The sequence below is a fragment of the Hemitrygon akajei genome, chromosome 1 (assembly GCF_048418815.1).
Source record: "Hemitrygon akajei chromosome 1, sHemAka1.3, whole genome shotgun sequence".
NCBI classification, from domain to species: Eukaryota; Metazoa; Chordata; class Chondrichthyes; order Myliobatiformes; family Dasyatidae; genus Hemitrygon; species Hemitrygon akajei.
In genome coordinates this window covers 52,933,592-52,949,499 of record NC_133124.1, presented here as the reverse complement: position 1 = coordinate 52,949,499, position 15,908 = coordinate 52,933,592, and the positions used below count along the sequence as shown (strand labels likewise).

The 15,908-nt window shown below is 38.2% G+C and overlaps 1 protein-coding gene across 1 annotated transcript in view; it reads right to left on the bottom strand.

The window, feature by feature from the left end:
* Positions 1 to 4,077: 4,077 nt before the first annotated feature.
* kcnq3 (potassium voltage-gated channel, KQT-like subfamily, member 3) overlaps positions 4,078 to 15,908 on the bottom strand; it is a 438,332-nt gene continuing 426,501 nt past the window's right edge. Inside the window, exons 15-18 of the mRNA XM_073043231.1 lie at positions 15,051 to 15,182; positions 11,661 to 11,759; positions 10,480 to 10,564; positions 4,078 to 7,147 (exon numbers count right to left, since the gene is read on the bottom strand). Coding sequence (XP_072899332.1) covers positions 6,401 to 7,147; positions 10,480 to 10,564; positions 11,661 to 11,759; positions 15,051 to 15,182 — 1,063 coding nt within the window. The 3' untranslated portion in view covers positions 4,078 to 6,400. The remainder of the gene's footprint in view (positions 7,148 to 10,479; positions 10,565 to 11,660; positions 11,760 to 15,050; positions 15,183 to 15,908) is intronic.

The window sequence follows — 15,908 nt, the reverse complement described above, 5'->3', positions numbered from 1 at the left end:
AGAAGAGCAGAAGTAGAGTATCATGGGCCTCACTTCCCAGGGCATCTGATGAGGGAAGCATTGAGTGTATGGGCAAATGGGACTCCCTGACAGACAAACATTGTTGAGAAGGAAGCTAAGTTACAGACTACATTCAAGACAAAGTGACTTTCTCCATTCTCTAATCTTCAACACCAACACAGCTCACCAGTAATCAGTAGAAAGAGTCCAGTGATAATCACTCACATTCTTCTTTGCTGGATTATCTGCATTGGTCATAATATTAGAGAACGGATCTCTGATCCATTTACTGAATTAGCTTAAATGACAGTTTGAGGTGGTGGGAAATTCGTATAGGTGTTTCTTTAATTTGGTAGGTGGGGTTTCTTTCATTGGATGGAGGCAGGTGAAGCCACCTTGTAGAAAGCCCAGACAGCTTCATAGTGCATCGAATTCTCTGTAATGGTGTTTGCTGCAAGTTAGTTCTTATGTCAGGTCTCAATATGAAATATTGACTTATACATTCAGTCTCCACAGATGCTACTTGACCTGCAGAGTTCTTCCAAAGTTTTGATTTTTGTTCCAGAGTTGGCAGTCAAGTCAAGTGTTATTTATTGTCATTTAACTACATACATGTATATGAAGTATATAATCATATAATGTATATAGAAATGAGACAACATTTCTTCAAACCAGAGTTTAAAGCACAGTAGTACACATAACACACAACACACGATAACTTACGAAGGTAAGGATGAATCACACAAAAATAACAAACTAAAGTGCATTAGTATTAAATATCATAAGCTATGCAACAAATGAACCAGTGATACTTTGAGTACAATGCAGCTGGGAGTTCAGAAGCCTAATGGCCTAGGGGAAGGAGCTGTTGCTCATCCTGACTGTTCTTGTTTTTATCATCATAGTCTCCTGCCTGATGGTGGAGAGGATGCCGGATGGATGGATGGGATCCTTAATAATACTAAGGGCCCTCTGTTTGCAGCACTCCTGATAAATGTTCCCGATGATGGTAGGGAGACCTCTATGATCCTCTCAGCTGTTCTCACAGTCTTTTGTAGGGACTCCAGGTCAGATGCTCCACTGCTCCCATACCAGATGGAGATGTAACTTGTCAGGATGCACTGAATGGCACTCCTGTAAAAAACACACAGGGTGTAGGAGCCTTGCCTGCCTCGATCTTTTTAGGAAGTGAAGGCGCTGCTGTACCTTCTTGTTCAGGGAGATGTGGTCTCTTTTGCTTTCACATTGAACACTCAGTTCATTGATGGCAATTACGTTTATCTTTCACTAAATGAAGAATTTCCTTCTCTCATTTGCTGTCTTGCCTTTTCCATAGCAGTCACAGTTTATGTTATTCAGCTGCCATAGGCAGTCTATCCTTCAAGGTTAGGGTGCAGTAAATTATCTGAAACTGCTTTTAAATAAGCCTGGGGTCCACCTGAGCAATTGATAAAGAAAAAAAATGTGAATCGAATTGTAAGCCACCCGAATGTTATCTCTAATGTATTCCTGGCCATTTTGTTAATCTACTATGGGGAATCAGATTGGGCATTAGGACTTTATGGGGTGTGGGCTTCACTCACCAGAAGTGGTGAAATTCAATTTCTATGCATGTGTCTTTACTCCCCAGATTGTCGCCTGCTGTTCTTCAGGACAAAGGGCAACTCAGTATTACACTACCAGATTAATTAACTCAGCATGGGATTGGTGAGCAAATATTTGACATAAGCAAAAACTGACTTGTAAATAATGTTAAATAAGATATATCCTTGTAATTTACTTTTCCAATGAAATTGAAAGTTGTTGCTGTTAGAGAACAAAATGATTTATACCACACAAAATGCTGGAAGAAATCAGCAGATCAGGCAGCTGGAAAAGAGTAAACAGTCCACATTTCAGGCCGAAACCTTCTTCAGGACTGACAGAGAAGCGGGGAGATGCCTGGATTAAAAGGAGTGGGGTTGGGGGGGGGGATGAGGGTAACTGGGAGATGATAGGTGAAGCCAGGTGGTTGGGGAAGTTCAAGGTTTGGAGAAGAAAGAATCTGATAGGAGAGGAGAGGAGAGGAGACAGGAGAAAGGAAAGGAGGAGGTGATCCAAGTGGAAGTAACAGACAGGTGAGAGGAAGTAAAGGTTCAGAGTGAGGAATTGGTGGGGGGGGGGGGGATGGAATATTATTCACCAGGAGAAATTGATACTCAGACTATCAGGTTGGAGGGCACCCAGAGGAAATATAAAATGTTGCTTCTCCACCCTGAGGGTGGCCCCATCTTGGCACAAGAGCAGGCCATGGATAGACACGTGGAAATGAAAATGGGAATGGGAATTAAAATGTTTGGCCGCTGGGAAATCCCGCTTGTGGTGGGTGGTGCTATATTGGGTAGCTAGAATCAGCATTGACCACTGCCCCCGTGAAATTGTTTAAGGCCACAATGGAACTTTCGAGGAACAGCACCTCATATTCCACCTGGGTAGACTACAAACCATTAGCAAGACCTGTGAATTTTCCAGTTACATGTGTTCTGTTCCCCCTCAGGCCTTTCTCTTTCTCCTCCTGATCTACACAGTTCCTCCTACACTACACGCATTCAAAAACACGCTTTCCAATTCTTTCCTCTCCCCCACCTCCCACACAGTGCATCTCCTCCCATGACTGTTCCCACCTGTCTTATTTGATTCCATGCTCCATCTTTCTAGCATATTCCATCGTCTGCAGTACTCTCTTGCCTCCAGCTGATGCCTTGCAGCCTCTGTCACTTAGTTCCACTCATCCCTCCTCCATCTGCCAATCACCCCTCCTGACCTTGCTCCACCTATTACTAGCCAGGTCTAGCCACATCCCTTCCCCTCACTTCTTTATATTGGCTGCCTCCCCTTTACACTTCCAGTTCAGATGAAGAGCCTCAACCCAAAATATCAACTATCCTTTTCCCTTTACGGTTGCTCTCTAACCTGCTGAGTTCCTCCAGCAGTTTGATTTTGTTTTTGCTCCAGCCACTGCCATTTACAGTATCCTCTGTCTTTGTCATCAAAGAATACTGTGTACCGTCGCTGGCAATGGAAGTACACAGCACACTCTTTGGGAGGAAAGTGCTGCAGAGTTGACCATTCAGATATGCATATGTTTATTTTAATTAGTGTTACCAAGTGGGGCAGACATTTTGTTATGATGGAGCAAAACGCTACAACAGGAGTCCGTTACAGAAATGCCTGCAGAGGCAATCTGGGATTGTGAAAAGAGACCTACAAAGCAATCTAACAAGCTGGCCAGTCATTCAGACCAGAATGAGTTCATGAAAGACCATCTACTATCAGCTGATCATCAGCTGGATGGCAACTTAAGCTGACTGGAGCAATGAGCTGGTCACAAACAGCTGTGGCTGGCAGGTCAAAAGAATCTATTCAACCTGTCAGAGAGTCCACTCAGAGATTTCAGAATCAGAGCCCACAAACAGGGTATAAAGCAAAAGGGCCATGATGGAGGAGATCTGCTGAAGGAGATAAATTCAGTGGTGTTTGACACATACAATACCAATTGAAAAGATGGGGCCGCAATGATTCTGACGACTCCATTCAGCAATTCCGTACACAATAAAAAAGTCTTTAAGCTGGACACAGGTCAGAATTGCTGAATAGATGGAGTGGACTGAGATACTTTAAGGAAGAACTGCACTGTAATGTGGAAGCCTGTCAAAACATTTTGCCGGCAAGAAGGTGCCACCTGTGCATATGATGGTAAACTCAACTTTGACTTTATAAGGGACGTAATAGGCATACTAATATAAGCCCAATACTCTGCAGCCAAAGTGCAGCAAGGCAGACTAAAAGTAGTCATAGCAAAGTTGAAAGCATTGAGGCAAGCCAGAGAGCAAAAGTTACAAGACTTTGCTTCTAATTCTATTACATTTCAACAAAATGTAAATCTCAGATACCCGACAAAAGGTAAAGTCTGTTGAAAGAATGTTTTGATGTCTGCAGGTATTGTTAACCACATTGACACTTAATTTGCTGGACTTGTTTGGAAGATGAGGATGGCGTGCGTGTTACAGCAGAAGAACACAGGACGGTTTAATATTCATTTAATTATAACTGTTGCTAGTGTCATGAAAAGAATAGAACCACTAATCTTAAATATAGGTCTAAATAATACATACAGTAAAGAAACAACCATACATCTTTCAAAAGATTAGGCAGTTGAGAATAGAGGTTACAAGAACAATTCAAATATGTTGATTAGAAATATAGATAACAAAACATAGAAATAGCACTGAAGGCCACTTGTTTGAAAACCATGTTTCTTTTTAATTTAAAACAGCAAACTGGTATCCACTCATTTATAGTTATCAAGAAAATGTCTCCTGGGCAAGGCACAAATACCTATCAGCTATTCTTAGTTTTAGTATATTTACCTTTAATAGTTTGAAATATTATTAAAAAACAGAGTAGAACAAAGTGTTAGTGTTACAAAAGGTATAGCAGGCCCTTTCATGTTTTACTCTTAAAGAAACAACATCCCTTTCCTTTCTTTTTATGTTGGACTACTGGAAATATTGTGAAATTGAACTGTCACAAATGAATGCTATCCTTGGCCTAATTATCATTTGAAGGAACCACTATATCCATTCTAAAAATACTTTTTTGTAATACCATCTTTCCTTTCTAAAATTAAATCTTGAAAGATATTGCATATGTTTCATTTGAACAGTATTATTTTTACAGGTATTTAAAGATAATATTTTATATCCTCCTCAGTAATAAAGTTCCTACCTATCTGAGTCAGAGTTTTAGATGGGTTAGACTCATGGAATGGGCTTCTTAATTTAAAACACACTTGTAACATAATCCTACAAGCGAAGCATGCTGTCAGAAAACACTTAGAAAATGCATCAAATGCCTGCTGAGGGAAATGGCAAAGGGAAATACCTCTGGATGTATTGTTTTTATGGACAGAATCATAACAGGCATAAAGGGAAAATTATTAAACATTTTGGTAGCAGTGTCCAGTGATCAGGGAATATGTTGATTGGTATGCAGTCTTTTCGATTCTGGTTACTACCTTTACTTGTGCAAGTTTCCTGGAATCAGAAAGTTGAATTAAAAAAAAATTACTTTGCAGTGAAAGAAAATTGGTGTGGCAATATGGAAGCGCTGTCACTGAGGGCAAAGAGGCCATGAGATTTGACATATACCTGTTATGTAATATATTGATCAAACACAAATGCTAATCAATTGTTTCATAAAACATACATCTTAATTCAATCCAGAAATGAATTATTTCAATCCAGTTACCTCAATTATTTTAGCACTAAATTATTAATTTCCGGTACTTTCTATTGCTTCATTCAAATAATCTTCAATTTGTTGCTCTATTAATCTCTAATAGTTTGTCGTTGAATATCTTTGTGTGCGTCCATGAAAGCTACAGATTCATAAAGATATGAGCTCACAGCTCTGAACTACACAAACATATTACAAACATTTAAAAAGTGATATGCTATGTTTATTAAAAGTCCAGCAATGTTAATTTATACTGCTAATATACTTGTCATTTAGTCTCACTAAACTAACAGTAGGCTTCATGTGGTAGCAGATCATTCGACATTTAATCTGTGATATGGTAAGTGCACTTAAAGAGGTGCAAAATATTCTGAAAGCATCTTTAGGATTAAAAGTAAAAATCAATAACCCATGCACAACAGGGACGTGATGAAGTCTGAAATTTGCACCACGTATGAGGTAGCACCATAATTCTCATCAGTTGTGTCTTTATTTATTTATTCCACCAGCCCCATAAATCGTGGCTTTGGGGATTTTTGCATTTCATACAGGATATTAAGTGTCTTGTTTTCCACAATATGTATACGGGAGCAGATTGTTCAATTTAATTTTGTATTTAAAATTCAGAAAAGATTTCTTAAACTTTAGGTTCCAGCAAAATGTTAAGTTATAAAACGGAACAAAAATATGTCATGGTAAAACCCATCTAGTTAGCTAGGATAATGAAAGGAACACTGTCTCTTTGAGAGTCTATTTGCAGGTCAAAGCACTGTTAAAAACAAATATACCTAATAACTCTCTGCATAGATTCTAACCCACATATATTGTAGGGATTAAAGTTACATTATTACTATACAATAACACAGAAGAGATGTAGCTTTGTTATTAATACTGTTCAAATTGCTCATGCACTAACATGCAAATCTTTACAACTTTCAAAATTTATTTATGAAAAAATTGCTTTTGGAATATTGAAAATGTTAACAGTTGTCAAGCATTTTGCCCATGCATTTCATGCAATGTTTGTCAGTGAAACAGGTAACAATAAGATCTGGATGCTTTGTATAAAGCAAGGAATGTGATTCTTTTTATATAGTACATATTAGTCAACCAGTGACCCCTGCTAAACTGGTTTATTTGATGAAGACCATATATTGTCTGGAAGTGTTTCCCCTGTAGAAGAGAGAGGCGCAGAACCACATGGTGTGTATGGATCGGTATCTGTGTCTGTCTCACCCTCTGCTAAATAAAGTTTTGATTTTGGCCAGCTTCCTCCCCCATAAAACCCAAAAGTCAAGTCGTCCTTAGACTGAGAGATGCTGAAGCCACTGGGAGATCGTTGAAGTTCTTCATGGTTGACTGAAAGGAGAGAGATGGGAGTATCACTGTCTCTCGTACTTCTCCCATGTCTCACTGTTACTCTGTCTGAGTAAGGACTCGTTACTTCTCCTCTTTGATAGCTGGGGCACACATTATCTTGTGCGTCTGTCAGCGAACAGATTGGAAGAACTGTCGGTCTCTCTGTGTATGATGGTGCAGGAGGTGGAGGAAATCTTGATAGATCAGCAGCTAAAGATGTAAACTTTGTTCCTCCTGTATTCTGTCTGAAGAAACTAAAAGGATCAACAGAAGCAACTTGGACTTGATAACAATTTTGAGGCACCATGTAGGTGCAGGATTCAGAATAGTTTGAGATGACTCGTTTAATCTCAGAGTATTTGTCTTCCACCTTGTCATCTACTGGACTCTGCCTTGTGGATGGCCCCGCCCCTCTTGCTGAATAATACCTAGTTGATGCAGAATGCTGAGTATTCATCTGCTGAATGTGCATGTCTACGAGGAAGTCAATCTTCTTCTCCATTCCCTCTACCTGTAATCGATCAGAGAAAGTGCATCAATTTAATAACTGTAGGCACACTCAGTAAGAGAACATGAAGAGTATTTCCTCATGAGAAAGAGTTTTGAACATTCTCCCTGAACTTCATTTTTCATTAAGGCTTCTTTCAGAAATGTCTGATCATCTTATCTACGGTCTTGCACAAATTAATGTTGCCGTTTGCAATCTGTGTAACATGATTGGCCAAATATTGACGTCCTGATCATTTCTCAGTGTAAACCCAACAAGATGACCAAGACTGCTTCAATCCAATAGAGCAATGATTACACATATGATATGTATGCACGTAAACCAAATGAACAGTCTCACTTTTCAAAAGTACCATCCCAAAATAAACAAAATCACACTGTGAATCTCCTTACAATACTTAAAAAAAATCCAAAACATGTGAAATAGTTCCCACCAATGTTTTGCATTTTACAAATGTTTAGGACCATTCTATGCACTGGATGTAATTAAACCAAAGGGCTTATCAGCAAAAGGAGCAGTCTGTTTGTGATTAGTTCCACTGTAATACTATTGCTGTTTGCAGCTCCTAGGAATTCTGAGGTAAATGGCAGTTGGCAGTAGATAGATAGATAGATAGATAGATAGATAGATAGATAGACAGATACTTTATTCATCCCCATGGGGAAATTCAGCATTTTTTCCAATGTCCCATACACTTGTTGTAGCAAAACTAATTACATACAATACTTAACTCAGTAAAAATATGATATGCATCTAAATCACTATCTCAAAAAGCATTAATAATAGCTTTTAAAAGTTCTTAAGTCCTGGCGGTTGAATTGTAAAGCCTAATGGCATTGGGGAGTATTGACCTCTTCATCCTGTCTGAGGAGCATTGCATCGATAGTAACCTGTCGCTGAAACTGGGAAGGAATGGAAACAGCAGGTTTGATGTGAAGCAAGGAGAGAAGGTATGACTATTGGAATTTGAGTTGGGTCCTCCTTGTATCTCATGTTTCTTCCTCTTCTCCACCTCAGTATTGTTTATTTATGGACTTGTATTGATGAGCAACGCATAAAGAAGGGATCAGTACCAAATTCAGTTGTCAGCTTTTAGCTGTGACACTAAACTCAGGTGTCAATACAGGCTCACTTGGTTGATTCCTGGGGTGGAGATATCACCCTAAAAGGACAAATTAAGCTGACTAGGCCCAAATCTATTTGGAATACAGAATTATTAGAAAGCTTTCCAAGACAGGTACCGGGGGAGTTTGTAACCTGACCAAGCAGCCAGAACCAGGAATATTTAAAAATATACTAGACAAGTTCAGCAGGTGGAGCAGCATCTGTGGAGGCTGGTCCACTTTGCATCATTACTGAAGTGTTTAGAATATAAAAGGAAAAGATGTGTGATAGGTGGAATTGGATTACGAGGAATTTGTCTGCATAGAATGAGAAATTTCAGTTTCAGAATAAAGGCCATCCTGTTAAGACCAAAATAGTGAAATGTATTAATTCAAAGCAGAGTGAGCTTTTGGTGTTTTTCCACAAAAGACAATTTAGGGACGTGCCATTTAGTTATCTTATTGTATGGCAGCAGAGAAGGCTCAAAGGGCCAAATAACTCCAGCTCTTCCCTCCTATTAGATCAAAATCTTAACCTAACACAGGAAAATATCAATACATTTCAAAGACTTCACACATTTTTCTTAAACCTCTATGCAAGTAATAAAGGGGGAGTTCTAGAACAAGAAAGGTCACATTGATTTTTAAATAGGGCTTAGATTATTTTACTCATTAATAAAAAGTATTATTTTTCTCCACAGAGAAGAATGTAAGCCAAAAAGTTACAGTAGAAGAAGAACTAAAGTAGCAAAGCAGAAAAGAAAATGTTAAAGTGCACGGGTATAAAAACTGATAAAAAAGGGATTACAACAAAATAAAAGTACTAGGTGAACAGGTGGGTTTGAAACATATCACAATAAATTCATTAAGCATTCTAGGATTAGTAGGCCAGCGAGAACCACTAATTATCTTGAGCATTTTGTGTAAGGAGGAAATTGTTTAGATGAGGGCATGACTCGGGCATCATATATTAAAGGGAAACAGAACAAAAATAGAGTTTAAAAATGATGTATGGAAACAATTGGTTTTAAATCCTAAATATATTTGGGAGCTTCTGGTCTGGCCATGAAACAATGAAAGCAAATCACAGAAAGAGATTTGCAGACGTAAGTAAGACGCTGGCTATAATAATTGGTTTCATTAATTACTCAACATAGATACAGAAAATGGAAATTCTCAGCAGATCAGATAGCATCTGTGAGAAAGAATATAAAGTTGATATTTCAGGACTGAAAAAAAAGTTAGAGATAAAATAGGATTTAAGAGGCATTAAAGAATGGGGATTGGGCAGAAGGATAAAATTGAAGGCCAGTGAAAGAACAGAGGGTTGGAATGATCAAAAAAGCATGTTCATGAAAAAATAATGCCAATGGAACAAATAAAGAAATAAAAATTTGGTCTGGATGAGACATAAATGAGAGAAGAAGGGCTATCATGTAAAATGATTATTATTAGAAAACAACAAAAAGTATTGGTAAATGAAAACTAAAATGATGGACATGCTAAATAACTGTCATTGTTGAACACAGTGCTGGTTCAGGAGGATTACATTGAGTTTCTTTGGAACAAAAAAGAAAGCTAAGGTTAGAGAAGTCAGAGTTGGGGAATTAACCATTCAAGTGACTGAAAGTCACTCTTAAGGTACTCAGTGAAGCTGTTCACCAAAATTATTACTGGAGATGTTTTTTGTTTCCTCTGTTTGGAGGAGACTGCATAATAAACAGCAGACAGCATATACCAAATGGGCACTGAAGTATTAGCTACTGGTTATGTTCCTGCTTCACTGATTTTGCATTAAGTAATAGAGAAATATTTTGAAAGTAAGCAAAGAACTGTAAAATAGAAAGAGTAGGACATTCGGGCCCTGACACATGCTCAATGAGCATGATTGATTTTACACTGACTCCATTTGCTTTTATTCTCATAATATCTGAACATCTATTGATTTCTGCTTTGAATATTCTGAGCATATGAATCTGCATAGTTTCAAAGATTCACTATCTTCCTGTGAAGAAATTTTTCTCAATTCTATCCTGTTAGAACGGTCCTTGTTTCTGAATGGCCTTGTTCAGTGCCTTTAATTTCTACAATTCTACTTTGCTGCTCTCAGTGCTCACAGGAATGACAAAAGCACATGGTACACACCTTCAGCCAGAAAGAGAACTGGAGTCTCTTCAAAACAAATCATAGCTGCATTATCATTGGTTAATGAACAATAATTTGAAGGTTTACCTGTCTTTCAACTTTGACAAATCTTCCCATCATACTTTGGTCTTCAGCCTCTGGATCAGAAGCTTTAGCTACATCAGGATCAATTCTAATGGGTAATATTTTAAACAGATACAAATTAACAGCAGTTCTGAATTATTTAAGGTGCATAAGACAAATAGTAAGACAATATTCCATATGAATCTATGATATTTTAATAGTTAATCATATTCCTTTCTGCTCCATTTTCTCTTCTGTGATTCCTTGATACAGTTACAAATTTTACTTTATTTAAAAAAAAGGTAGTAACATGTAAACTCTTCCACTTACGAATTACGGTGCTGAATCTACGTGCTTGTAGTATCAAGATTATGTCAAGATTAAATAACAGGATCTCACTTTAAGCGCTTAGGATCTGGAAGTAGTTGTTGAAATCTTTTTGGATGAGAATAGATATTATCTCCTTGTTACAGATGTTCTATATAACTTAATCCATAGCCCATCTGGGAATCTATCCTAAGTTAAAAATCCTAAACTCCTCTGACATATTACAATATCCATCACATTCCCGTATGAAGAATAATACCGTATGCAGGTATTAGACCAGACCAAGATGGCTGGGTGTGGGTACCCAGAGAGAGGCATCTGAGATAATCCAGAAACAAGAACAACTGGAAACTTTCAAATATTGTCCAGTTACAAGGGGACCATTGGGTTTGTCTAATCGGCTATCCAGGTGCGGATGTAGCTTGCGTTTAACACCAAAAAAAAATACTACTGCTGAACCACCACCATGTCACCATTATCACCACCCATTGTATATTCCCTTTCTTCATCTACTTAGACCATAAGAGCATAGGACATAGGAGCAGACTCAGGCCATTTGGTTCATCGAGGCTGCTCCGCCATTTCATTATGACTTTTTCCTCTCTGCCTCAATCTCCTGCCTTCTCCCCATGTCCTAAAGCATACCAGTGATGCCAATGAATTTTAATCCCTTTTTTATGCCAAAACAATACTAAAATGTATTATTGCATGTTTGTAACGTTAGCCTATACAATAGCAAAAAATGCAATTTTGCTTCAATTTTCAATAGGCAATGCATTTTATAGGATTAATAGATAATGGATCATCTGATGCTATTATATGGCATAAGCTTTAATACATAATTAACTTGTTTATTATAATTTATTTTAGTTTCTTACTTGGGTGATTGTTGAAAAGGATATACAAACCCTCCTTTTAGGCTTGTTTTTTTATGCTTTGGAGTTGATGGTGGTGCAGGAGCAAGAATCATGTCAATCCTACAAAACGAAGTATGACACACAATTAACAAACTAAGTTTTGTGGTTAGAGTGGTTCTGCGCATTTGATTTTTTTCTCAGTGCAATGAGTAAAACAATTCAATCAATAGATTCCAAATCAAAACCATGCAGATGCTGAAAATATGGCAGAAAATGATGTAGCTCTTCTTTGCCTCTGTCCCAAAATAGATAAAATTAGATAAAATTATAACCAGTGTCATCTTTTAGATTTAAACGTGTGTTTTTGATTTTAGCAGTTCAGTTGTGGGTACTAGATGATACAAAGATACAAGTTGTCAGCATTAATTGACTAATATACTGGAGAAAATAATGTCACAACATATTCATCTTGTGACTGCCAACCAGCAAAAGTTTCATCATTAACTTTAGCAACACTATGACCACTTCGACCGCTTTGCACTAAATTAGACAACGGTTTTTTTCTGTTTGAATTGTGTTTCCTTGTAAAATTGTGCATAATTTATGTTTTTTTTGTGAATACTGGTAATTATTTGACAAAACTGACATGGAAAGAGATACAGTATATCAGGGCTGGAAATTAAACACCAGTTTATGGTTTTTGAGGTTTAACTGCTAAGCAAGCATAATGAGAGGCATTGATCGTGTGGATAGTCAGAGGCTTTTCCCTAGGGCTAAAATGGCTAACACAAGAGGGCATAGTTTTAAGGTGCTTAGAAGTAGGTACAGAGGAGATGTCAGGGGTAAGTTTTTTTACGCAGAGAGTGGTGAGTGCGTGGAATAGGGTGGTGGAGCTGGAAACGATAGGGCCTTTTAAGAGACTCCTGGATGGATACATGGAGCTTAGAAAAATAGAAGGCTATGGATAAAGCCCAGGTAGTTCTAAGGTAGGGATATGTTTGGCACAGCTTTGTGGGCTGAAGGGCCTGTATTGTGCGGTATGTTTTCTATGTTCTATAGCAGAGAGTGGGGTCACTTAACTTTTTAATGTACATGACTGATATTTTGCAAGGTACGATAATGTTATCTGTGATTTGGAAGGACTCAGAGGACAAAAGAAATAAGTGAAATGTTAAAGCCATAGCTGAAAAGGAGCTCAGATATCATTACAACAGAAGCTAATATCTGTACTACAAGAGGGTTGCTCATGAGGATAAAGCTGCAAATGAACTGAGCATGGTTTAGAACTGTATGGCAAAGCTGTTAGACTTAAAGAATTACATCTAAATTAATCTCACTAATTTCTTGCCATTGACTCTGCTTGTTGTGTTTGTCATGAAACGCTGATCTGCCCTTTTAAGCTTAGCTATAGATTGTTTCTCAAGCACAAATTACCCCAGCTACTTCTAGACATAAAAATGAAAATGCTGGAAATGTTCAGCAGGTTGGGCAAAGTCTGGAGAGAGAGAGAGAGGGAGGAAGAATTTATGTTACAGGTCAATGATCTATCACGTAAACCCACATCAATTCCACCTCCTGCACTTGCATCCTTCCTGATTCCTACCACAACTACAATAAGGATCACAGTATCCTGACTTTCTGCATACTTCCCCTCTCTTCCTTTTCAGTATTCCAAAAGAACTCTGCACCTTGCAGCATCCTGATTAATTCTCCACTAACATCTCTTTCACCCATAGCATATTCTTACAGTCTATGACAAAGAAAATCAATTCCGTAACTTTCATTATTAAAGGAAAAAAGTCCAGATGCTGGAAATTGAAATTAAAATAGAAAATACTGAGCAGGCCAGGTAGCATCTGTGGGAAAGTAAACTGAGTTAATATTTTAAAGCGATGATTGACAATTGAAGCTGCCCTTTTACTTTCTCCCTTCACACCATGCAGGGATGCAACCACTTTCCAGGTGATTTATTTGCCTGTTATCAAATCAGCATAGTATACCCTTCTCAGAACATGACCTCCTCTCCCTTGGGGAAACCAAACACAGAACAGGTGACTGCTAAGCAGCCACTTCCACTCAGTCTGCAATCAAGACCCTGGGCTTCTAAACACCTGTCACTTTAATTCCCCCCCATCCCACTTCCACTTTGAACTCCTCTTTGGCATCCTACATTGTTCAAAAATAACACAACGTAAACTCAAGGAACAGCACCTTGTTACGTAAATGGGTGCTTCATTGTTAGCATGAACCGGACGAGCTAAGAGCCCGTTTCCATCCTCTGGGACTCCATGGCTCTAATTCTAGGTGTTGACTATTTCTGGCACTTTCCTTTTTACTAAATTTCATATTTCTACCATCCACTCTCTGTGAGGCATTAATTGGCTAGGGAAAATCACATTACAGACTGTAACAGTGAACAAGTAATGGCTAATATCTAATGAATTAACACTGGGGACAAGGAACAGATGACGTGGTGATGTAGTGATTCGCGTAAGGCTTTACACCACCAATAACCTAGGATTAGTTTGTGTTGCTGTCTATAATGTTCTCCCATGATCACCTTGGTTTACCTCGGGTGCATTGGAGTCCTCCCACATTCCAGAGGTGTAGACGTTACTAAGTTGTGGGCATAATATGCCAGAAGCAAGGCAACACCCGTGGGCTGCCCCAACACATCCTTCCGTTGTGTTGGTTTTTAACACAAACAGCGTCATTCATTGTATGCTTCAACGTACATGCGATAAATAAGTGAATCTGAATCTGAGAAAATTTCTAGAAAATTGTGGGGATCAGGTTTAGATTGAATGAGTGAGTAACTGAAAGAATTTAGCATTAGTCAATCAATAGTACCAAATGTATTCACATGAAACTGAATGCTAATAAATCCAAAACCTGATTACCTGCCTGTAAAGTTTAAAGGAGGCTGCAGTGGGGGTGTCGTCACCTTCAAAAATTCCAAATGTTCTAGAACTATTCCCAAAGATTGGGAGAGAGCAAATAACTCCATGACAAAAGAAAGGAGGGACAGAGAAAATGAGAAATGATAAACCAATTAGCCTATCAAAGGTGGTAGGTACATGCAAGGTAATGGTAAAAAGACACTTGGAAAAATTATAATATTCTATTTATGATAGGAAAATTATTTTTTCTTATCTTAGAGTTTTTGAGGCTACAGGTAGCAAACTAAAGGGAAAAGCAGTGAATGTAGTATATCTGGATACACAGAATTTTGTCAGCTAAGTGTACAATGTGCATAACACCAGAACAATCACTGCACTGATGCTTGAGAATAGATAATAAATATCATATCCTATTGACATCCTCTGATTGTTTTTCAAAAACAACTTGTTAAATCGTGACATTTCAACACATGCCATTTCACAAATTTATGTTTGGTTTCTCACTGCTTACCTGGACTGAAGGTATTTTATCCTCGAGAGCATATCTAAATGCCCTGCTGAGTACTGTTCAATAACATCCTTCACATCATAGGGTCGTAAAGTCTCCTTGAACCTTTTCTTGGTGAGGTAAAATTTCATGATACTGAAGATTTAAAAAATAAGATTATTTCATTTCTCCTTTACTGATTAGAGAAATCACTTACATTTTTTCTACGGCAGAAAACATTTTCTCTTTGGATATTTCATATGGTTTCTTCAATAATTTTTCAGTCAATCGTTTTTGAATCAGCATGGCTTCCTTCAGGGAAAATCCTGCCTGATGAACCTGTTGGAATTCTTTGAGGAGATTACACTTAGGATAGATAAAGGGGATGTGGTCGATGTTGTATATTTGGACTTTCAGAAGGCCTTTGACAAGGAGTCACACATGAGGCTGCTTACCACGTTAAGAGCCTATGGTGTTTCAGGAAAATTGCCAACATGGTTAGAGCATTGGCTGATTAGTAGGAGGCAGTGAGTGGGAATAAAAGTATCCTTTTCGGGTTGGCTGCCAGTGACCAGTGGTGTTCCACAGGGGTCAGTGTTGGGTCCACTACTTTTTATGTGGTATATAAATGATTTAGATGATGAAATAGATGGCTTAGTTGCCAATTTTACAGATGATACAAAGATTGGTGGAGGGGCTAGTAGTGTTGAGGAAGCAGGTAGTATGCAGAAGGGCTTAGGCAGATTAGAAGAATGGGCAAGAAAGTGGCAAATGAACTACAATGTTGGAAAATGCATGGTCATGCACTTTGGTAGTAGTAATAAATGTGCGGACTATTTCGAAACGGGGAAATATCCAGGAACCTGAGATGCGGAGAAACTT